Source organism: Pelophylax lessonae, assembly GCF_965119305.1.
Source record: "Pelophylax lessonae genome assembly, chromosome: 3".
Classification (NCBI taxonomy): Eukaryota; Metazoa; Chordata; class Amphibia; order Anura; family Ranidae; genus Pelophylax; species Pelophylax lessonae.
The window spans coordinates 178239856-178265436 of NC_138770.1; the positions used below are offsets into that span (position 1 = coordinate 178239856).

The following is a 25581-nucleotide window of genomic DNA, read 5'->3' on the forward strand; positions in this document are numbered from 1 at the left end:
TCCCACAGCTAGAGCTTTGTTTCTGGTGGTATTTGATCGCCTCCGTGTTTTTTGTATGCGCGATAAACAAAAAAGGACCGAAATTTAAAAATATATATATTTTTTTATATTTTGCAATAAAACATACCCAATAAAAAAATGTAAAAAAATCTAATTTCTTCATCAGTTTAGGCCAATATGTATTCTGCTACATATTTTTGGTAAAACAAATCCCAATAAGCGTATATTGATTGATTTGCGCAAAATTTATAGCGTCTACAAACTATGGGATATTTTTATGAAATCTTTCATTATTTATTTATTTTTTACTAGTAATGGCAGTGATTAGCGACTTATAGCGGGACTGCGACATTGCGACAGACAAATCAGACACACAGTGATACTTTGGATACTTTTTTTGGGGACCAGTGACACGAACACTAAAAAATATGCACTGTCACTGTACTAATGACACTGGCAGGGTAGGGTTTAATATCAGGGGCGATCAAAGAGTTAAATGTGTCCCTAGGAGGTGCTTTCTAACTGTGGGGGATGTGCTTTAACTGTGGGAAGACAGAGATCTTGTCTTCCCTAATAACAGAACGGCGATCTGCCTTGTTTACATAGACAGACTGCTGTTCTGCCTCTGTCGGGAATGATTGTCAGGTCCCGGAGGACATTGCGTCCATCGGATTCACTAATTGGCTCTCGCTCTGTCCAATGACAGTGGGAGTGGGTCGCTGGCGGCGCATGTGCACCCTGCAGACCCGGAAGTGCAGAATCACACACCTGTACATAATTCTGCGCCCAGGAACCACCGCCCCGCAGTAAATGTACATGGGCCGGTCGGCAAGTAATGGCACTAGTAATGGCAGTGATTAGCGACTTATAGCGGGACTGCGACATTGCGACGGACAAATCAGACACTAAGTGATACTTTTGATACTTTTTTTGGGGACCAGTGACACCAACACTAAAAAATATGCACTGTCACTGTACTAATGACACTGGCAGGGAAGGGTTTAACATCAGGGGTGATCAAAGAGTTAAATGTGTCCCTAGGAGGTGCTTGCTAACGATGGGGGATGTGCTTTAACTGTGGGAAGACAGAGATCTGTGTTCCTGCTTAGCGGAAACACAAGATCTCTGTCTTCCCTAACAGAACGGCGATCTACCTTGTTTACCTAGACAGACTGCCGTTCTGCCTCTGTTGGGAATGATCGTCAGGTCCCGGAGGACATTGGGTCCGCCAGACTCACTGATTGGCTGTGGGAGTGGGTCGCCGGCGGCGCATGTGCACCCTGCAGACCCGGAAGTGCAGAATCACACACCTGTACATAATTCTGCGCCCAGGAACCGCTGCCCCGCAGTAAATGTACATGGGCCGGTCGGCAAGAGGTTAAACTAGGTAAACACTGAGGTTTTTTTTTCCAGTTAACCAGCAGGCTGAGCGAAAAAAAAAAAAAAACACCACACAAGCGAGGTGGGTGCAGGAATCTCCCCCACAGCACTATTGTATTCTGACAGTGGGGACTCCTCCCCTGCTAGAATATACTAGTTAGGGGATCAAGTGCAGGTTTTCCAGGAGGACCATTTGGTAGAAGCCAAACTAATGAGGGCTACAGACAGATCAAAAGTCATCTGGTTCCTGTTGAGCCGGCTGAACTTTGATCTGTGGATACCTGGCTTTAGAATTGGCTGTCAGGGACTCATCCACTGCACCTGAGTCATCACAATGGCCTGGAATCAGACTACCACTCACTGATTTTTTTTTTTTTTTTCCTCAGGGAAGGGAGGTAGAGTGTTTTTTTTTTTTTTAAATGGAATTCTGCTTAATTATTGATAACAAGGCTAATGCCTTAAAATGTGTAAAATAAAGAAAAAAGCATGAAAATAGTTGCAGTGATGCCCATAGGAACCAATCAAAATTCTTGTGTAATTTTGCCATAAAATGAATCATAAAATGTTGATAACAGCTTAACTTCGTACTAATTTTCTTGTTTCCAGTTTTATTTTATAATAATACCTCTGAAAGAGGAAAACTCTTTAAGTTATAGATTTCACCACCAGATGGTGCTGTAGGAAAATATATGGAGGTTGTGATCCTGGAATAATCTTCAATATAACTGTTTTATCCTGAGCTAGCAATAAGTTCCAAGTACAACTAAAACACTTAAAGCTCAAGTTTGGTGATTTCTTTTAAATTAGCACCGAGGACAGTATTTATATGAGTGTCCCATGTGCTGGTGGCTGCTCTCTTACTTGAAATCTTCAGATCTTAGCTTCCCCTTTCCATCTTCTGGTGCTGTGGTGGTTAATAAGAGCAGCTACACCTATGACAGTTAATCATCAAAAGTGCCGACGACCATGCCTGCCCACCTCGCCCCCATCTCACCTATTCAAAGAATCCCTACTATTGGTTCCCACAATGAAAAGCACTCTGTGTATGGAAGACGGGCAGACAGTAATTGTGAGATGGGCTTCCAAAAATGGAGAAGAAGGCAGCAAAATTTGGGCATATTTGTCACTTTTGGTGCAGCTGCTCATATTAATCCCCGCTGCACCAGAAGCTCACAGCTACACAGGAACCTGGGGGCAGTGGAATGAAGATTTCAAGGAACACAGTAGCCACCAGCACGCAAGTACCGTTCCTGGTGCTGATTTAAATAAAAAAAATCAATAAACTTTAGCTTTAGGAGAAACACACTTTATGGGCTGGGTTTCCATGTAATTTACAGTATTTTTCACAAAAAATATGAACAAGCTTAATGGAGATTATATACTGTAACAACTTTTATGGAAGATATAGAGGGAAAGGCAGTACCAATACCTGATGTAGGGGAACATTTATTTAGCATGGACACAGCCGAGTGGTATGACTTCCCCAGGAAATCCTCTATTGTGCTTTTCTGGTCAACCTCAAGTAGGCATTGAGTGGAGTCTTTAAAGAGAAGGTCCTTTCCTTCCTTGGAGCCAAACATCTGAAAATTCTGTCTCTGGCTTCCATTACGCCCAAACTGAGCCTGAAAATGTGCACATTAATGTTTAGTGATGCATGTGTTTCAGACAAAATAGAAGCCACAACATTCTGGAATAACTTTACCAGAAAATATATATATATTTATGAATTCAGCAGTGGCATTTTTGATGTATTAGTAATATATTTGTCCTGTATTAGGCAGCTGGAAGTGTTCTAGTGGATTCATCGTGTTTTGAGATGTAATTAAATGGTATTACTGCCATAAATTAGAATTTTGGAAAAATGCTACAGACTTAGTAACCCATTTACTACTCAAAAACTCAGGGATCCTTGGTCCCACCACATCATAGTTCTGGCTACTCATTAGGGCTCATGCATACAAGCTCATTCTCTAGTACAGGGAGCCAAGGAGTTCCTGGCTCGGGAGTTCTGAACTTGGAGGGGAACCTACGTCTGTGTGCATGTGCATAGCTGTGCATAGCTGTGTACTTGCAAACATTCATGTCTATGGGTGGCTGTACGCAGCAAGTATGGACCCTCAAAGTGGTTCTAAAGGCAGAATGTTTTTTTATCTTAAAGTGGTTTTAAAGCTTTAGTTATATATTGTGTTTTATTATTTACTATACTGAAAAAATGCCTGTGATCCACATACCATGTCATGGAATTAAATCCTTTTTAAGGCGGTTGTTTTCCCAGGTTCTGGTGAGTTCTAACTACCTAGGGGGACACGTTTGGAGGTGTGGTGACGGTGGTTGTATACGGTAGCTATTACCACTGGTGGTCTAGAGATCTCCACTCCAGGATTCATTACATCTTATGAACTTTCAACTTTATACAACATTTGGACTCACTCTGAATGGACATTGGTTTGCACTTTTTAGAGATAATATAAGACACATTATTTCTGCACAACTTTTATATAGGGTATTTTAGTTTAATTCAGCGCTGCTAGTGTGTGTGAGCTCATATAGATTCTCATTATACACCATTGTAATATATTTGATTTTTATAGCGGCTGCTTTTTATGTTCATTTATTTATCTTAGCGCTGGGTTGAGTGGGTGTTTTCAATACTTACTCCTTTCTTTTACGTATACTGAAAAAAGGTCAGTTTGCTTTCATCTACCTTTCATTATTTTATCTTAAAAAAAACAAGCATTTTAAACAACCCCTGACACACACACACACACACACACACTTCTAATAAAAATGATCCCATCATCATTCGTAGTCATTGGCCCATTTACTGGCTGCCCAAGGGCGCTTTCTGAAGTCCCATTTATAAACAGCATTTCAAAAATATACATTCATCTCCCTGATATATATATATATATATATATATATATATATATATATATATATTTACAATACAGCAGTACAGAGGTGATTAAGTGGTTAACGAGGAATATGAATATAGTGATGTTTTTTTAATATAATGTTTTGCACATACTGCTTGTCAGTTACCTGCTGTTTTTTAACAATTCTTAGAACACTGCTCCGTTTATCTGGTCGGGAAACAACAGCATGCGCTGGTACCTCTGCCAGGTGGCAATTCTTAAAGTCCTCGACTGAGGCGCGAGAACCATCAGGGCACAGCAGCTCAAAATCATTAGGCGTAAGCTGTTTTGCCCAATCTGCAGGATTCCTGCCTAAAAAAAAAAAAAAAGAAAATTTACAATATAAGAAAGGGAGGAGGTGGGATAAGGTACACGGACCGGCCCTAAAAAAAAAGGCCAGCAACACAATTTCACAAGTGTCCACAGTTTGTAGAAGCAAATTTCATACTTATATTAAAGGAGAAACTTAATATGGTAGAGGTATAGGTAGCTTCACTCACTCCCTCTCGTATGGGCCAGTAAGGGAAATCATGTGAACGAAGTAGGTGGAGCTTCACATCAAAGAGAAGTCTTGGAAAAATAAAGTCTGCTGGCCAGGAGGTTCAGCCTGCTGATTCACTGATAAGGTTGGTATTAGATTTGATGGGTGTATTGTGGGGTGCATACAGTAGTTCAGTGAGGTGAGTGCTTGGTTGGTGAATACACATCTGTTTAGGTGTTTTGCAGGTGTGGTACATTTGAAAAAGTCCTGCTTGTTTCATCTTTCTTCTAGTTTTAGCAAACCGTAAGTTACATAGGGATGAGCAGCAGTGGCGGCTGGTGCTCCATGGGCCGGGGGGGGGCGTTAGACGGACCGCACCATACCCCCCCCGGACCACCCCACTGCACACACCATACCCCCCCGTCGCTGGCTCACTCACCCTGCCTGGACATGTGGAGGGAGGGCAGGCAGCAGAAGCAGCAGAAAACGACGGCAGCAGTGGCTTTGGCTTCTTCCCCCTCAGTCTTCTGTGTCTCCTACCTCCTCCTCCATGGCCAATGGCATGGCTTCTCCTTTCGGCCAATAGAGAAACGGGTTTCAGGACCCGCTTCTTGATTGGCCAGGAGGAAGATCCGTGTGACAATAGCGAATATTCATTCACACAGCTAGGTGGGCTTTGGGGACATTGCTCTGAGCCCCGAGCCCACCCTTTTTTTAGCCTCTTAGAGCCTCTGGCTCTAATCACATGGTTAAAAAAAAAAAAGCCCCATTGAACTCCATGCGTCCGGCGCCCAACATGTAGATTAGGGGGCCAGACGCAGGGATGGGGGGGACGATGCCCCTGCGCCCCGAATGCATCAGCCGCCACTGAGCAGTAATACAAGTAAAATGCACCAAAAACAAGCCTTCTCAACCATTTTTTCTTTGAAGGAACTTGTAAAATAATTTTTCTGGTTGTAAGGAACCCCTGCTAAATTAATTAAATGGGAACAAAGATTGCCAGATCGCCATACTAACACATCTGAGGTTAGTGTGGCAATCTCCCTGCTGGGCTATTGTGTTTTGACAGGGGGACTGCCACCAGAACATAGCGGTCAGCGCTTGCAGTTGAAACCTGGTTTTCCATCATGCTTGTTTGACAGATGATGCCCCTGAGACCGGCTTCTGATAGATGAGGAACTGTACACAGAAAGTCATCTGAAAGTCATCAGGTGCCCGCTGAACCAAACGTTTTTGCCCAATTTTTAGCCTGAGAGTACCCAGCTTTACAGACATCTAAAAAGAGAATTGGTGTCATGCTGCTGGCTCTGACAAGTGGGGATGGACTATGCAGGTACCACGTGAACGGTTAGTCAGCTACAACTCCAGGAACCCCTATCAACCTCTGAAGGAAACCTGGTGGAGAATGATTGACCTAAAATAAACAATGGACCAAAATATATAGGTGTGAATAGAGCCTTAGATGGAAAAATCTTAACTGTATTTGCTCACTATCTATTACCATTTTGCACAGGAGTTAATATAACTGAACACTGTGCTGTATGACATGTACTCCATTCTGCTAGTTATCACAGTATTGTAATATTGTTATTTGTACGCTTGGACTTCCAAATTTTAACCCATTTAGTGAATAGGCACAACTTTATTAGTAAATGTACACAGAAAAAAAAGGTAAGAAGAACTTCACAGTTAGCTTTTTCTTTACATTTCAATGAATACGGATCCATCTGTTGGGTTTTGGCACAGTATTCTCTCATAGATGATACCGGTCTCAACTGATCTTGTCTTGTAAAGCCTTTTTGCCACAAATGGGCCATTTCTGGGAAGTTCTTCAATATTCTACGCATATAGAATGCCTACCACACAAATGTTACATGGGTCTCTCATTAAGTGGCACCCACGATTCATACTCCTAAGTGACGGCATCAGCAAAATGCATCTTGTGACTCTCTATGATTGTGTTAACATCCTAAAGGTAGACACACAAAAAGCAGCTTAAAGTTCTCATATATCTAGGGCTGAAAACTTGAAGCTGGATGAGCCTTTGAAACGGTTTGGAACTCTTTAAGAATGAAGAATCTCACACAAGTGTATGTATACCCTAACCTTTTGTCACTTTTTGGTAGAAGTAAGACAGGGTTAAAACCCCCTGCCAGTTCATTTTTGTTGTCTGTTCCCTTCACCTTCTGCCATGGAGACAGAATAGGAAATTACTAGACCCCCTTTTAGAAACCCCCTCTTAGACAGCAGTCCCCAGAACAAGAGTCCCTCACTGGAAAATACCCCCCCCCCCCATTCTATGTCTGCTCCAACAGTCCAAAACATACTACTAGGTGATTGTGTATGTGTGTATTACGTGTGCGTGTGTGTGTGTAGATTTCAGATGGTAATGATGGAGTAATGTGAATGGGTCAGTGTTCCCTGTAGAACATATTGACTCTATAAATAAGGAAATAATATAATACAATATGTATTAATGTTCATTTATTTTTGCAGCTAGTTTTTTTAATTACTGTATAATATATAGTTTAGTGTATTGATTTCCTTACCCTCTGTATTTTCAAACACTGTGGTGTGTTTGACAAAGGCCACATCTCCTTTCTCCTGCAGACACCTGAAATAAACAAAATGTTGGTTTCATTCAATGGGCCTATCCTTGTACCCAGTGACAACCCATTTAGAAATCAAACAATAAAGCCAAACAACCTTTGCCTTATGTTAGGTCTAATAGATCTGTGTCATGATATTTCTTTTTACCTTAATGCTCCAGAGTATCCATAATATAGCTCCGCATCACTGGGTGAGCATCTAGTGTTGAGCAGAGGTCTCTGAGGGTCTCCAATACATAGCTGACAGAGATTAGAGTTAATATCAGAGCCAGGAGCACAGCTCTGACTGAAGTATGAACCTGATGGAAATATGCAGAGCAAACATATTAACCATTGAAATAATAGTGTTAAAAATACATAATCATTTTGGAAGTTACCACATGAGTAGACAAAGAAATAAATGAATGCATTGCAGTATTTCCTGTAGTACTCTAAAGTAAATGTGCATTGGTTGGTTTTTATATACAAAAACATACTGGTGTGGTAATTGGCTTCCCCACAAACAGGACTGTGCAGTCTTTAAAGCGGAGTTCCACCCATTTGTAATAGGTTGGAATACATAGATCTATGTAATCCCCTTTAAAACGGCTTTTACCAATGGAAACTTTTTTTTTTTTTTGCTAGTAAATACCTTAATTTCTGCTTTATTCCTCCTCTCCTCACTTCTGGTCCGATCGGCGATGACGTCATTCGGCGATTCGCAGTGTCTGCTGGGATGTATTCTATTCCAGAAATCTCGCAGTAGCTGACCTGTACTGAGCCGTGCCTGCCCCGCCTCCTCTCATTGAGTTGTATTGTATGAATGTATTAAGGCCGTTCTCTGCCCCGCCTCCGCCCGCCTCCTCTCATTGAGTTGTATTGTATGAATGTATCAAGGCCGTTCTCTGCCCCGCCTCTGCCCCGCCTCCTCTCATTGAGTTGTATTGTATGCAATGTATTAAGGCCGTTCTCTGCCCCACCTCCTCTCATTGAGTTGTATTGTATGAATGTATTAAGGCCGTTCTCTGCCCCGCCTCCGCCCCGCCTCCTCTCATTGAGTTGTATTGCATACAATACAACTCAATGAGAGGAGGCGGGGCTGAGGCGGGGCAGAGAAAAGCCTTAATACATTGCATACAATACAACTCAATGAGAGGAGGCGGGGCGGAGGCGGGGCAGGCACGGCTCAGTACAGCTCAGCTACTGCAAGATTTCTGGAATAGAATACATCCCAGCAGACACTGCGAATCGCCAAATGACGTCATCGCCGATCGGACCCGGAAGTGAGGAGAGGAGGAATAAAGCAGAAATTAAGGTATTTACTAGCAAAAAAAAAAAGTTTCCATTGGTAAAAGCCATTTTAAAGGGGATTACATAGATCTAAAGTTCCAAAAATGGGTGGAACTCCACTTTAATGTGCATGAATTGTGTTTTTTATTTATTGACAGTAAATCTTTAATGTCAAGGGGAATTCAAACTAAATGATATCAAGCTCAGTGATGCAGATGTGCCCTGCTGGCTCTAAGACAGAGAACTGAGCGTTCACATGACCACTGATTGCTCAGTTCTTGGTCTACTCGGAGCGGAGAGAGCTGACTGACAGTCACCATTCTCCACTCTACCCTCCAGCGTTTACTTGAGCTCTGGGTAGGGGAGGGGGTGGAAACAGCTGGCTTCAGCTCTCAGCTGCACGCTGAAAGCTGGAGCAAGTCGTCAATCAGCTGGGTGGATCCTGACAAAATGGTCAGGATCTTTCCAGAGCCTTGAGCGGCTCTGTGATTTCAGCTGTTAACAGGCTATAGCCCGCTGTTGGCTGATTCTGGGTCACAGGAGAACACAAGTGTACTCCTGTGACCCACAAGAGAAGTATGGCCACAAAAGCTTTGGCCTTACTTATCTTTACTGTCAAGGGAATCCCCAATGATATCAGGCTCAGTGATGGTAATCTCATTCTGGGTTGGTAAACTGCCATTTGTATAGCCTCTAACAGAATTGCATTTGGAGTGCTAATAAACAAGAATGTATGGACATGTGAAGGCTGTTAGTTGTTTATGGATATCACATTTTCCTTTTCCCAGCCACCATGCTATGGGTAAGAGATAAGAATGTCTTCTGGAAAATAAAAGGGGTTTGAAATATATCCTTTTAATGAAATAATCTTGTACTTTCCTTTTGCTGGTAAAGTGCCACATATATTAGTTCATTAAAGTGGATTATGTTTTTACCTCTTAAGAGCCTTGTCTAGGATCTTCTACAACATAAGTATTTTCAGTGTTCATGGTCTTTGTAACTTTGAGAATGGTCATTTTATGGCTAATTGAGGAATGTGTGATTTCTGAAGAATAGAGTAAAACTACAGTATACAAGGTCTGACTGGAATGTATCCAGCCATGTAATATAAAAATAGAGACATACTGAAGAAGATGCAAAATACAAGAAACATTGCGATTGATTTACTTGTAGCACCCTACAGGTAGGTGCTAGGTAAATGCATAGTAGGTCTTATCTGCTTAACAGCAGGGCCATGTTCTTTTCTGTCAGGTAGGTTGTCATGGCTCCCAAGTGTGTCTTCTGAGAAGGGGAGTCTCCCCACTGGCTCTATTGGAAGCTCTGATAGGGCAGTGGAGGAAACCCAATCAGAGATACATTCAGGTTTGTATCTACCCCAAGAGGTAGATTCTGTCACAGAGGATTCTGGGGGAGGGTATAAGTCTGAAGGAGGCGGATGACTATGCATCTTTGGTGGGAGCAGAGTCCCAGGAGGGAGAGAACGGCTGTCTCTCCTCCTGTCTGAGGAAGTGGATGTCTCGGGGTGTCGCCTGAGAATCCAGAGAGTGCTGAGTTGAGCTGAGGGGATCCGGTGTGCCGATAACCAGCGGAGAATGAAAGGGGTCCAGTCCCAGGAAAGCCTACACAGGTGGTGAGTACTGAGGATTGCCCCTGGGGGTCTGCCTGAAGTGTTAGAGGAGGCCACTCCGGAGGAGGTTCTGGGATCCAGTGTGAGCTAGTTGGAAAGGGGGTACCTTGGTTGAGGACCCTGAAGTAACAGAGGGGGTACATAGTCAGTGGACCCTGAAGAGCTAAAGGTTAAAGGGGGCGCCTGCAGTTTGGGCCCTGAATTGTGCAGAGTACCAGTTGAGAGTTGCAGCCATACAGGAATTCACAACAAGGTACCTCAAGCCAGTGCAAGGCTGGAGGGAGTAGTCAGTGACTTTGCAGTGTCAGCAGTTTCAAACTCTACAGTCCTGGGTCTTCTGGACTTAAAGTCGAGGCTTCAGGCCCTCTTTCAAGTTACAGCGAGTTCTAAGCCTCAGTGAGCATTGGCCAGCGTCGGCTGGCGTCAAGGCAGTGTTAACAGACATTTTTCTGGATAAAGTCCCAAATTTTACCTAGTTGAGCCTAAAGGAGTATCCCACTCATTCCCTTCTCCCATCCCCTTAAATCCAATAAAACCACAAAACAAAAAAGCCGGAGTTGTCAATGTCTCAGTTCTCACACTCAGGGTCGCAGCTTACATGGGCTGGAGAGGTAACCGGTAACGATGGCAGACCCACATGAGGCTCAATGCCTGGAAAACCTGCAACAGACTAAAACTGTAGAGTGCAAAATCTGGTGGAGCTCTGCATAGCAACCAATCAGCTTCCAGGTTTTTTGTCAATGCCTAATTGAACAAGCTTAAGTTAGAAGCTGAAGCACAACCACATTGTGCATAGGACAACAAATTTTGCAATGACACATTTTATGCCAACATTTCGGACACAGTAGGTTTTGGAATCCCCAGATCAGCTTATGGTTTTCACACTCATTAGTTGCTGATCTCTGTTGATCCCAGCCCGTACACGTTCAATATTCTTAGGTGTTCTGCTTCTACTCATTACACCTACTCCCTACCACTCGTACAGTGAAGTCGTCATTGTTCAAGCATGCACATTCCAGTCAACTCTCCTCGGCTGCCAGGTTACACTGTTGTCACATAAACTGTTCTCTTTATATTAACAAAGGCTTGATACTTTCCGGACAGACCGGGTATAATACTGCTGGAAGCGGAAATGCTACTCCACTAAGTCCTGTTGGACAGGTCATTCTTGATAAGTAAAATGTCTGTTCTTTATATAAAATGTAAAACATTTTGCCTGCTTTTTTTATATAGTTCAATGGTACTACACATATCACTACTCTTACCAATATCACAGTTGCTGTTTCTCTTGTTGATCAGACCAACAGGAATATTCCAACCAGCAGTGCGACCCACCGCTGTGTGACAGGACTTCTTGCCTTTAAGATTGTTCCATGTGATGTCTTTGTTCCTTTTCTTTACAACAGCAACTGCATAGTACGTGCCTTTGTAAAATCAAAATATGAAGAATTATTTCACAGTCCAGTCTCAAGGAGATGCCATTAGTATCTCCTCACCCAGGGCTGCAGTTAGAATTCATAGGGCCCCGTACAGCCTACCTGGCAATCCCCCCCCCCCCCCCCAAATATATCAAGACAACATTTTTTACAAAAAATACACTAAAATCATTATTAGCAGGCATGAACATAACAGAGAACCAGTGTAAATAAGCCATTTTTAATTGTTTTTTACATTGTTTTTTTACATAGAAAAAATATATAATTTTTTTATTTAAATGTTACATTTTTTTTTTTTTTTTTTTACAATTTTAGTTTTTTATTACGATTCAGACAAAGTTTAATTATTTATTTATTAACAATTTGTAATTTTTCTACAGGACAGGGAAGCCTGCGGCACTGGGCCTGGGGGGGCGTCACAGTGAAAGGGGGGCACAGGAGGAGAAGGGCAGATCAGAAGCAGGCAGAACAGGGAGGTTTACCATGCCTGTGCAATTTCGCATTGGCACAGCTGCTTTTTGTCTCAATCGCATGTGGCATGTGACAGGATGGCAATACAGGAGCACAACTGAGACAACTGTCACTACATAACAGGAAGTTCCTGAACAAGGGTCCTCATGGCAGTATTCCCAGGTATTATATTGCTAAAGGGAAAAAAATATACCTGAGGATACAAGTATATTACCTGCGCCAAGGAGGGATCTATTTAGGTATTTGTAAGAGCCTAGTCCTATAGTGAGTGGTAGAATATAACTTCAAATATGTGAAAGTGTGACACCTTAATATTGATTAATAAATTAAATATATATAAATGATTATAAACAAGTGAATATTATAAATAATTGTGGTAGCAGCTGCTATAGAAAGTGCTAGTGCAGAATGTGGGAAAAATAATCAATATAAATCGATTACCTATAGCGCTTGCTGTGATAAATAATGAATAAATATACGTTAAAAATATAAATCAATAATCCGTGAAAAATCTATAAACATATGATGAATAAATTAGCAATCAAGTCCATATGTGAAAATAAATATGTGTAAAAATAAATATCAGATAGTCCAATATATAATGTAAATTCCAGAACAGTTAATAAATAAATAAAGTGCCGATAATCCTTCTTTTCTTCTTCCCAATAAAATGTGACCCTTTACCGTGGAGAATAAGTGGAATTCAGACTCACCAGAAGACGTGGGTCCTGTATGCCTTACGGCATCAGGACCTACCTTGCTCATTGTCTCCAAAGCAAGGTAGGTCCTGATGCCGTAAGGCATACAGGACCCACGTCTTCTGGTGAGTCTGAATTTCACTTATTCTCCACGGTGAAGGGTCACATTTTATTGGGAAGAAGAAAAGAAGGATTATCGGCACTTTATTTATTTATTAACTGTTCTGGAATTTACATTATATATTGGACTATCTGATATTTATTTTTACACATATTTATTTTCACATATGGACTTGATTGCTAATTTATTCATCATATGTTTATAGATTTTTCACGGATTATTGATTTATATTTTTAACGTATATTTATTCATTATTTATCACAGCAAGCGCTATAGGTAATCGATTTATATTGATTATTTTTCCCACATTATATTGCTAAAAGCTGCAGATTTTAAGACTGATTTTTTTTTAAAACTGCCGTAAAGTGGGAGTAAACTCCCATCTCTGACTTGTACCTATAGGTAAGCCTATAATAACGCTTACCTATAGGTACTGTAAATATCTCCTAAACGTGCACCATTTAGGTGATATTTACTGTATATGTAGCAGATGACATCACCAATGCATGCGCTCTGAAGGAACAGCCACCCGGGCCGTTCCTTCAGAGCCTTCTGCCATAAACAGCGGTTCCCCCGTGCATGCGTGGAAGTGATGTCATCGCTGTTCCAGCCAGTCACACAGTTGGAGTCCGGGGACCTGAAAGGAAGGCCGGGTGAAGATGAAAGCGCCTGCAGTGATGACAGAGCATCGCTGGAAAGGTTTTTCTTTAGGCTAGTTTCACATAATGTACTAGATGCATACTAGCACATTAAGACACAACCTCAGATCAAAAAAAAAAAAAAAAAATTGATTATTTATACATCACATGCACTTTATCCATTATTTTTCTCAAGCGTTGTGAACATTTATTATGTGAGCATTCATGTAGTTATTTTGCATCATTTAGAAATTTAGCCATTTAGCGCAGCACCCCATTTTACACATTTCTATTAATTTGGTACACTATATTGGCACTGCTTGCCATTATCAGGCTATTATTTTACTCTCTACTGTGATAGCGCGGGAGTCACATACATGTATTAATTCTAATTCACTATTCACTGTTTTCTAGCTGGTCTAAAACCGCTTTTTGACCTAAAGGGACACTTTTTGGATGCCATGGACGTTCTCAAGTTTCCAGGCAGAACAGTAAAAGTGCAGGCAGGGCACTGGACAAATCACTAGGGACAAAACTGAGGTGAAATGGTTTTATACAGTAATATAATCCTAACAGATTACAATGTATTACAATGTATCATGTCATGTTTTGTTTACTTTTCTTAAATTTTTTAATTTTTTTAATTTCCTGCCCGGTTCCGCCCCCTGCGTCACCAGCACTCACAGGGAAGGGAATTGGGAAGACAGATACCTGCATCGGCCGGAGGACACAGTGGGAGGACATCAGGGGATTGTAGGGACAAGGAAAGTGTCACTACAATGATACTACAGTGGAACCCAGAGTGTGGCCAGGGTTACCGCTTTTGGGGGTTACCATACTCGGGATTACCGCCAGGGAGGTTAATAGGCCAAGTGTGAGGTTGTCCACTTTTCTGAAAATACTACTAGTACACTAGATTTATTATTTCATTTCTATTAATACCATTGGCAATAAGTCCTATTTTTTACCAGCCAGGCCTGCCATCCTTATCTATGTTCCTTTTGATCAATTCAACCACGAAGGTATTTTTCTCTTTGCAATGGGCCCTCGGTGCTGACAGGCTTCATAGCAGTCCTACAGGCTTCTGTGGTTGTAGTTATATAACTGTACTTTATCTAATAAATAAGAGACAAAAGCAAACCAACGTACTTTGAATTTTTGACCCACCGGTCTTGCATGGCTTTAGATCATCTGAAAATAAGAAAATAAATAAAACAACACAAATCATGAACCTTTGGATGAATAAAGCAAGTCACATTTTAAAATGAGCTCACTCTGGTTTAATGTGAGTCAGTCTTTTAAATTTATCATCAGAAAATCAGTGCATATTTGTTGTAAGCAACAGGCTAACATAAAGTGAAACATACTGTCTTTGGGACAAGGAAAGATGTGTGTGCAGGCACACACACTACATTATTCAGTTACCTATTGTTTTTACCATTATGTTTTTTTAATTAGCAGTCAAACATGCCTACAAATTAGTTGTTCATATTGAACAACAAAGAGTATAATTCTGTAACCTGTACTGTAGCTGATAACTGCTGTGGATTTTTTTCCCTTGTTCCTGCTGTATTATTCTTCTGCACTGTGGACAGAGTTAAACTGGATATCCATTAATGCAGAAGTGCAGCAGTCATCTTTAAAGGGGTTGATAAGGCAGGTATTGTATACATCGGAGGAAGAGAGTGACGGACAGTCACATGACTGCTTCTCTAGGAGAATAAATTAGGTATTTACAAGATGAATTTTAAAAAAACGGCATGCAGTATATACTACATTTTATACTAGCAGTGGGGATGTTTGAACAGGGGATTGGGTATTCCGCCAGCCTTAGCACCGAATCTCAGCAAGTATTTTTCAATTGTGCGGTTGAGCTTGGGTATCTTCTGCTTTTAACTGTTCTACTTAGAAATACACTAAGAAATGCTATGATTCCTCCATAACTAACAGACAGATACAATACTGTCCAGAAGGGTGACTGCTAAGCTTTAATGAAGGATGACAGCTGAAAGGTTCATCACAATGTATTTTAGTAATCAGCTGTTCACATCAACACAACTTCTTTATTACAATTGTTTTTTGTAGCATCAGCTTACCTTGGTTATAGTACTCTCCAAGTACAGGTACCAGTCCACATTGCCCAGCTGTAAACATGTATCCTCCATCGAGAGTAACAGCATCTGCTTCACTTTTCTACAAAACCACCAATAAGGTCAATGTATCTGAACAGGTTTGGTTGTGAACTAGATTAAGTGAATATCCCTACAGGGCGTAAAAGTTAGTTAAATACAGGCAGCTCTCTTATGCCTCATTTCCACTGAGCGGATCGGTTCGGGTCGGTTCGGTACGGTACGCTAATTTGAGTGTTTCCATTATGAAAGTGGCCCATACAACCGAACCAAACCGCACCATTCCTGGTCCTGCTTCAGATGTAGGGCCATAGGAAATGGTATGGTATGGTTAGGGCGGAGCTACTGGCGTCACATGATAGATTCCACTGATTGGCGGACAGGAAAACTTCAATGCTCACGTCAAATGAAAGAGCAAAACAAACACCTCATTTGGTGTAAACCCCGCATGGTCCCTGGTGGCCCGACTTGCAGTGGAAACGCTCACCTGAATAGGCCGGACCATTCTAACCCTTCCAAACTGTACCGACCCGAACCGTTCCGCTCAGTGGAAACGAGGCATAATATACCATGACCATAAACTAAGTAATAATAATATAAACTAAATAATAATAATATATTAAAAATGAAAAAGTGAGAGCTACTAAATTCTTATAGTCCAGAGAATGTTTGAGTTGCAAAAACATACCAATGTTCTTTAGGTGTACCAACAGATTTTAGGGATATCAGGCACTTCTAAAAAAATGCTGCAACCTATCAGCTTTTGCAGGATTATATGAACATAGTAACACTCTCTATTCTGTTTTTAACTCTAACCAGGATTTAAAGCGATACATTGGATCGTGATATATTCAGCATTCACAATTTACACTGTCTACCACAGTCTTCATAATGTAATCCCTGCATCCAGTGCCAACACAGTCTTGTGCACCCTGTACTAAATAAAAGTTTGTTTAAAAGTAAACAGGTACTAAGAGCTTAATGGGGAAATGTTGCTTACAGCAAACTCAAAAGACTCCAAATAAATTTCTTAAGTTTATCAGCTTAATGAGAAAATGTTGCTTACAGCAAATTCAAGAGACTTCTAATCAGTGTCTTAAGTTTTACTAAACCCACAACAGTAAAATCAGTCTGTATATGCAGTGAAGCATGCTTGTTATACTCACTGTTGAATCCTCTGTATTGTGTAAAAAGGCTTTTTAACCCTGTCTTCTCGGATCCTCCCCTTCTTTTACTGTCCCCAACCCATCTCCTGATATAACAGAGCCTTGGGGGCACTCTACACATGCTCAGTTTGGTGTGTATTGCTAGAGAATTTTTTTTTTTTCTTGGAAGGGTGGAGAGCCAGTCAGCACTGTCCAGACAGAGGGTCAGGGGTCCTGTAGCCTCTTAGGACAATCAGAGGAGAATGAAAACTTTTCCTACAAGCTTTAACCAGACACTGATAGAAGTCATAAGACGCTATATACTGCTGATGAGAAAAGGTATTTAGCAGTTCAGATTTATTTCTGTGTACTGTGGGAGACCAGATATAGTTCATGCAGGGTCCTGGGTTTAGTAACACTTTAAGTTTATTAGCACATGTTGCTTACCATTATTTGCTGAATACATTCATCAGCAGAAGAGGCTTCTGTACATTCAATGATTCCTCCACTTAGAGGTGTCCAGTTATCACACTTTATTTTCTCCTGTCTGCTTTGCGTACACCAGCGTATAGTTTCTCTGGATGGTTGGCTTACCTCTAAAGAATTTACAAATGACAGTTGTAAAGATCATTTTGTCATTTGTAATCTGATTTCTAGTATTGCTAATAACGTCATCAATATAAGCCTCTTACCAAATGTTTCTTTGACAGAGTTGTAAAGGCTTGGCCCTAGATATAAGAAAGCATCCATGGAAGGCGGCAGAGGAACAAAGTTCAGTGTAGAGTCTTTGAATAGAAGGTTTTTCCCAAACTTGGAACTGAACAAGTTGCATTCTTTTGTCTAAAATCCAGAAATCTTTAATGGTTTTTGTACCCCATAACTAAAAGCATTGAGAAATGTACAATATGGCAATTACCTGAGCATACTCAAGAAAGTCAACAATATTTTTAGTCTTGTCACCTTCACTTCTAGTTACTACAGCGTTCACTGGAATTCTTGATAAGCTGCATTTTTGAAACTGAGAAACTGGTCTTCTGGTATTGTCTGGACACAGCAGCTGGAAATTCTTATGGAGCTCGGCTTAAAGACAGTTAAATACATGTTTAGAGAGAAAGCTATAAGGTGTGACAGAAGGTAGACTGTAGAGGGTATAGGAAGAAAGATCATTGTGGGCAAAAGAGAATACTGTAGACTATAGGTGGGGGTAAAATATAGGTCACAGGTTAGTGATGAAGAAAAGACGTTGATGGAGGATAGGATGTAGGTGATGATTAAGGCTAGATTGCATAATAATGATTTAATTTGAGCTTTTGGTCATGCCACAGAAAATATTTTTCAGAACAGCAATATAGAATCCTTAAACAGTGAAATATGTGGCAATCAGATTTACAAATATCCCCACCTTACATTCTTTTGTGTAATTAACTTTTACAGAGTATACCGATTTGTGCTTACTATGTTCTGACATATAATGAGGGAAAGTTCAGTCAATGAACAATTCCATTTAATTAAGAATCCTACCTTATCCATTCATAGCATCCTGGTTTTTAATAACTAAATAAAAACAATATCTTAAAGTTTATATAGGGGACATGAAAAATTAAATTGGTAAAAAAGGTACACCGGGCAATGGGCTTTGCAACAAAGATAATGTGATAAAATCGTAATGTAATATTAAACTCACAGTCAATTATTGTAGATTGGTACAAACAGCCCATTATCTTAGGTAATGGGCTGTTTGTACCAATCTACAATAATTTACTGTGAGTTTAATATTACATTACGATTTTATCATATTATCTTTGTTGCAAAGCCCATTGCCCGGTGTACCTTTTTTACCAATTTTATTTTTCATGTCCCCTATATATACACGACCAGGGATGGAGGCATCTAGCCCCATGGGCAGAGCCTCATACAAAGTCCCACCTTTTGAACCGTTGTTCAATTTTTTTCATTAATATCTTAATGTTATTTAAGATACATGTTAATCGGATATTATCCGCTCACAAGTGTATACAATGAGGCTATCCTGTACGAGACTCAGACTTGTTTTCTGATTGCTATCAGAACACTTATCTCCCTGTATAAAAAACAGGGAAAAAGAAGAGGAAAGGTGCCAGAAAACTCAACCCCAATAGTATGGGAGAGTTGACTCACCAACCTCTTCTTGAAAATGGGATTTTAAAGGCTGTGAAGTTGTCATTAATCATCATACAACATATTCTTAAAAACACATCTTTATTGATTTCAACAAATAGAAGATAAAAACAGGATACATATATATAAAAAATTGGTTTTACATCCATAGTTGAAATACAACTGTCATGTTCATAAGTAGAAACACAGTACTGGAGGACCCACCAGTACTGTGTTTCTACTTATGGACATGGCAGTTGTATTTCAACTATGGATGTAAAACCAATTTTTTATATATAGTCTGTTTTTATCTTCTATTTGATGAAATCAATAAAGATGTGTTTTTAAGAATATATTGTATGATGATTAATGACAACTTCACAGCGTTTAAAATCTCATTCTCAAGAAGAGGTTGGTGATTCAACTCTCCCATCCTATTGGGGTTGAGTTCTGGCCCCTTTCCTCTTCTTTGTCCCTGTTTTTTTATGTCTTCACTTAGGGTTGTGGCTGTGAACGATTATCCTTAGAACTGATATCTCTCTATTTGTTCACTTATCTCTCCGTAATCATGAAGTTGCCACACGCTTATCTTTGCTCTCATTACACATGATGGATAGGTTTGAGGTGGTGATGGAGCATGCAGAAGGCAATTGATGATAGTTATAGCAGGTGATGGATTATTAAGTGTAATATATTGTAGGTGGTGAGATAGGAGGATGATGATGATGATATACGATTGTAGAAGGAGATAGAGTAAAAACAACACAATTTTTACAAAACCATGGTGTTGTTAAATGCATTTTGGTTAAATAGCTCAGTAGCCCTTAGCTAACCTTGAGTCCTTTGTGAATACTTTGTCAGAAATTAAATGTGTATTTTTTTAAATACTAATGTATCTATGAAATAAAATCTAAGGACATAATAAATACAAATTTAAAAAATAATAAACATATAACAGTAAATTTGGACCAAAACCATTATAGTTAATGCTGCCAAATAGTTGTTGATCCTGTTTGGCAGTTTTGTCATCAAAGTCTCCCTACTGGGCATCACAGACAGGTAATTGTTAGTACGGCTTCCCCCTACAACTTGATTGTACAATGAGCGTGTCAGCAGGGCCTGATTTTTTTATTACAGGTACTTATATAGCACTGTCAATTTATGCAGCGCATTACATATGGTACATTCACATCAGTCTCTGCCCTAAAGGTGCTTACAATCTAAGGACCCTAACTCGAATTCATACATACACATACTAGGGCCAATTTAGACAGGAGCCATTTAACCTACCAGCATGTCTTTCGAGTGCGGGAGGAAACCCGAGTACCCAGAGGAAACTTACGCAGGCACAGAGAGAACATGCAAAAATCTAGGCGGGTAGCGCCGTGATTGGGATTCGAACTAACAACCCTAATGCTGCCAAGCAGAAGTGCTAACTACTGTTTAAAGTCATTTTCATGCCTAGATGTGTATTAAAAAAAAAAAGCCCAGTCAGCGAAAGGGTTAAAAAGTCTTGTGTGATCATCAACTCAGAGTCAGTAATAGAAAGACCTTATACCATTAGTAGGTATTACCTGGTACAGTCATATGTGTCACAAAAGCTACTTCACCCTTGTTATCTCTCAGACACCTGCAAATGGATATAGAGAAATTAAAAAGGTTCATGCAATAAAATCAGGCCTATAATGTTGTCCTCATAATGGGCATGATATAGTGGGTTATTTTTACTTTTTATTTATTTCTTTATAGAGTTTAAAAAAATCATTTTTAAATACTCAGTCCAAACAAAACTTTTTACTAAGTTATTAGTGGATGCCGATGTGCCAAACCACCCACTGGCTCTTGTGGGCTCTTGTGGGTAAATAAGGGCCTGATTTATCCAAAATGTTCTTTTTTGTTTTGGATAGAGTGGGGAAGAGTTAGAATATCTGTCAAGGTTTTATTGCTGTCTGTGTTCCTATTGAGAGGATGTCTTTCAGATCTGATTCTTGTCATACGAGGACAGGTAAAAGGAAGGACATGCGTCATGAGGACAGGATAACAAAGATATTACTTCTGTGTCACACCTGTCATGGGTAAATCTCCCCAGTGGGGTTACAGGCCACAATAAGAACCCAGTTCTTTCCCTTAACCACTCTAACTAGAAAAAAAAAAAAAAAACGATTACAGTAAATCTCACCATATACGGTACAATCTGATTATATAGATACTTTACATCTACCATTAACTATATAGTACAAGTGCCTGCTTGACTGGATACAAGTTAGGTAGTATATGATATTACAGTTTTGGCTAATGAAAATTTGATTGTGCAGCCTGGTTGTAACCGGTATGGTGACCCTTAAGCTGGCTGCAGGTACGGCCAAATTTTGATCAATGTTTGGCTGTCCCCGCTCAACAGATGTCAATTATTTGATCGACTTCTGTTGCAGAATACAAGTTGTAAAATTTTCTTGATTAGTGGCTACAGCTGATCGGCTGACACTGCTGATCAGTGTATAGTGACAGCAGTGGGTGCCGCTGTCAGAATACAATGTCCCGGGGGTGGGAGGGATTGCTTACAGTGCATGGTCAACTTAAGCCTTTACTCCAGGATCAGGCAAACTGCGGCTCTCCAGCTGTTGCGGCACAGCAAGTCCCATCATGTTTATGGGAATCCTGCTTATAACTGTTAGTCTTCCTCTGCCTCTGGGAGTCATTTGTAACTGTTAGGCTGGCCATACATTATACAATTTTCTTATTCAATTTCCATTAGATTTACCTTCAACTATATAGTGCAAGGGCCTGCCTGACTGCATACAAATTGAAAGTGTTTAGGTTGGACCTCATATTATATGGTTTTGGTAAATCTAAAGGAAAATTGTACAAGAAAATTGTATAATGTTTAGCCAGCTTAAGGCTGGCCATACACTATACAATCTTCTTGATCAATTTTATTTTAGATTTACCAAAACCATATAATATGAAGTCAAACCTAAACACTTTTAATTTGTATGGAATCGGGCCAGCCCTTGCAATACACAGTTGAAGGTAAATCTAAAGGAAATTAAATAAGAAAATTGTATAGTGTATGTCCAGCCTTAGTCTTCCTCTGCCTCTGGGAGCCATGCTTGTAACTGTTAAGCTTGCTACACATGGGCCAAATGTCGGGTGGCATCAGCCGGTTCAATAGAAACCATCCGACATTTAGCCCATGTGTGCTGCATTCGGTCATGCCCCTGTGAGAGAAGCTGGCTGAAAAAGGTCTGCCGACCCCCCCCCGTGAGCTGCGTTTTCAACCAATGGCTAGGAGTGCTGACTGGAGTGTTCTGGCCGGGGGGGCGCCCCCTGTTAGAACACAATAGAGGACTTCCGGTTCCGGCGCCCATGTAAGCAGCAGCGCGGGACTCCGGCTCCAGACCTCACCTGCTATTTATTCGGCTTTCTCAGCCCTAAAGAGCCGGCGGACGCTGCACATCACCCGCATTACGTCCCGGGTACCGAGCGGACATGGATCGATTCCTCCAGCACGGACCCGCACCGCCGCAGCACGGCGGAGCTCCGCCTCTCCCACAAATCAAGCCCCCGGCTTCAGTTGCGGCCTCCTCCGAGATTAATATGGAGGACGCTGCTTCACACACAGGCACAGCGGGATCCGGTCCACCACCCAGCCCTATTCCAGAGGCTCAGATCGCTTCACTAGCCCAGGCAGTAGCCACCCTTCTCTCCCCCACTATCAAAGATGCTGTGGACAGGGCTGTCTCGGATGGGATCGCACAGCTGCGGAAAGAGATCGGTGACCATGCTCACAGACTGACTGAAATGGAGCACAGGATGTCTGACCTGGAAGATGAGCTGCAGGGATCCTTTGCTATGGATCAGCAAGCCAGGCAGGCCCAAAGGTATTTATTGGAAAAGGTGGACGATCTGGAGAACAGATCGAGGAGAAATAACCTTCGGATCATAGGTCTGCCAGAAACCTATGGGACTGATGCTCTATGTGACATTGCCTCCACGAGGCTACCCACGGCCCTAGGGATCCAGTCAGCCTGCTCGGTGGAAAGAGCCCACCGCCTGGGGGCCCCATCCAACGATAGACGCTCACCTCGCGCTGTGATCGTGCGGTACCTGAATTATATGGACCGGCAAAATATCTTGAAGTCCTTCCGCAACTCTAAGGCCTTACAAGTTGACGGGCACAAGCTCCTAATTTTTGCAGACTACTCCCAGGAGGTGTCGCGTCGCAGGAAAACTTTCCAGCCAATATGCCAGGCTTTGTTTCAGAAGTCCATCAAGTTCACTTTGGCTTATCCCGCCATCTTACGCCTCGCGGACTTGTCCGGCGAACAGAAGTCTTTCTCCACACCTGATGAGGCCTACCATTTCCTGCAACGCCACTTCAACATCACGCTGGACCCCCCTTCCACGCCTTCCCCCCAGCGCCCCCAAGGCAGCCGGGAACAACGGAGCCCCAGAAAAGATCCAGCTAAAAAGCAACGAGTATCAGGCCCCTCTTACAGACGCAAATTCCGTTGAAGGCACCCTGGATGGCAGTTTTTTTTTTTTTTTTTTTTTTCTTTTTTCTTTTTTCACCTTCAGCGCTACCTCCTATCTGAGGTGCAATGCGATTATCCTGTGTTTCGCCAGTGACGGACAGTTCCTTTAGGTACCATTGGTAACTATGTCTATATTGTTTGTTCTATATTTTGCCTGTTGGTTTGGTCACTGTGTTATGACTTATGTTTCCCATTCGGGACGCACTGACGTGTGTGGACGTGTGTCTGTGCATGTCACTGTCCTCCCTCAAGCCTGACGGCTGGTTATGTAACAGGTATTCCTTTCACCGCTCCTGCATGGTTATTGTTTCTTGGTTTTTGTTCTGATTGACAACCGCTCGACCCGCACACCTTTACCTGTCAAGTCTTCTATGGAACCTTTTGCCGGTGCGGGACCCTCATTTAGGTCGGCCTGCACGCCCGCCGACAAGGATCCTTTCTGTCACCGGCTGAGGGGGCACTATGGCGACTATGTCTGGTAACGCTGTCCGATGCGCACGCGAGCTCCCATGAGGAAAAAAGAGAAGTCCTCCAAATTTGATTACTCTTTGCTCCCCCTTCACCCTTTTGCCCCTGTTGGGCCTTACCCTACGCCTCACACTCCCTTAGTGCCTCAACCACCGCTTGAATTATGGATTCACTCGGCTACCTCTGCCCCTGTGCTGACCGGCAAACATACACACTACGTGACACCTACACTCACACTTGTTAACCGGCATCTGGATCTTGTTCCATGGCACCCACCATGAGTGTGATTTCATGGAACGTTAAGGGACTCAGATCTCCCAACAAGCGCATGGCGGTGCTCAGACATCTGAAACGTCTGAGGGCCGACGTCGCGATCCTGCAGGAGACGCACCTGGAAGCCAAGGACTTCCACCGCATGAAAAAATTGTGGGTAGGACAGGTTCTGGGTTCCCCAGCAATCAAGGGAAAGGCGGGAGTACTGGTACTCATACACAAAAATTCCAGCACACTTGTAAAATCTTCTGTTACAGATGATGCTGGCCGAGTGATTGTGCTTCACCTGGCGACCGCCCTTCGAGAGTGGGCGGTGGCCGGAATTTATGCGCCCAATGCTCCAACTGATTCTTTCTTCCAGGAAGTTACCCGCATGGTAGCCCCCTACCTACATCTGCCACTCCTGGTGACAGGTGACTTCAACTCACTGATGCACCCCCTGGAGGATAGGTCTTCCACAAAGGACACGCATACACCCAGACCCCCACGTCACTCCCCTCTGCTGAGGGACTTTGCGGACAGTGTTCAACTCTCGGATGTCTGGAGACTTAATAACCCAGAGGGTAAGGAATATTCGTTCTTCTCGAACCCCCATCACACTCTTACGCGTATTGACTACATTTTTGCCAATCCCAAAATGCTCCCCTATACGGTCGCCCCACGCATACACGACATTGCCGTATCTGATCACGCACCGGTCTCGGTTACCCTTACGATCTACTCGACGGTTACAACGGCTAAATGCTGGCGGTTCCCCTCCTTCCTAAATAAAGACCCGGGCATGGCCTTGCTCATCAGGGATGTCTGGACAGATTTTGTATCACTTAATGACTCGCCGACGGTCTCCCCTGTACTCTTGTGGGAGTCGGGGAAGGCCGTGCTCAGGGGTCGTATTATCTCTTACGCTGCAGCGTACAAAAAGTCTATTGCCAAAGAATTTATGACAGCCAGCTCCCTACTGAGAGAAGCCCAATCTGCGTTGAATACGAGAAATAACGAAGAGAATAGGGAACGATGGCGCGAAGCCAAGGCGTCTTTCGACGACTGGTCGACGAAACGGGAATTACTTTACAAATCGCACCAGGACTGGAAATATCATTCTTTCGGGAATAAACCAGGCAAATTGCTAGCCTCTCTTTGTAGAGGCCCCTTTACCCCGACGCAAGTCTCCGCTCTTAGGGATGCCGACGGTAATAGGGTAGAGGACCCCCAAAGCATAAACGACGTCTTTGCAAAATTTTACCAAGCTC

General features: G+C 42.0%; 1 protein-coding gene across 1 annotated transcript in view; it reads right to left on the reverse strand.

Moving 5' to 3' along the window:
• The window catches only part of LOC309549658 (serotransferrin-B-like), a gene marked incomplete at its 5' end in the record, with an annotated part of 40540 nt that overhangs the window by 995 nt on the left and 13964 nt on the right, over positions 1-25581 (reverse strand). Inside the window, 11 exon segments of the mRNA XM_082250062.1 lie at positions 2810-3002; positions 4423-4607; positions 7326-7390; positions 7534-7684; positions 11547-11705; positions 14795-14836; positions 15742-15838; positions 17367-17515; positions 17612-17759; positions 17836-17999; positions 20630-20685. Of these exon segments, the coding sequence (XP_082106188.1) occupies positions 2810-3002; positions 4423-4607; positions 7326-7390; positions 7534-7684; positions 11547-11705; positions 14795-14836; positions 15742-15838; positions 17367-17515; positions 17612-17759; positions 17836-17999; positions 20630-20685 (1409 nt within the window).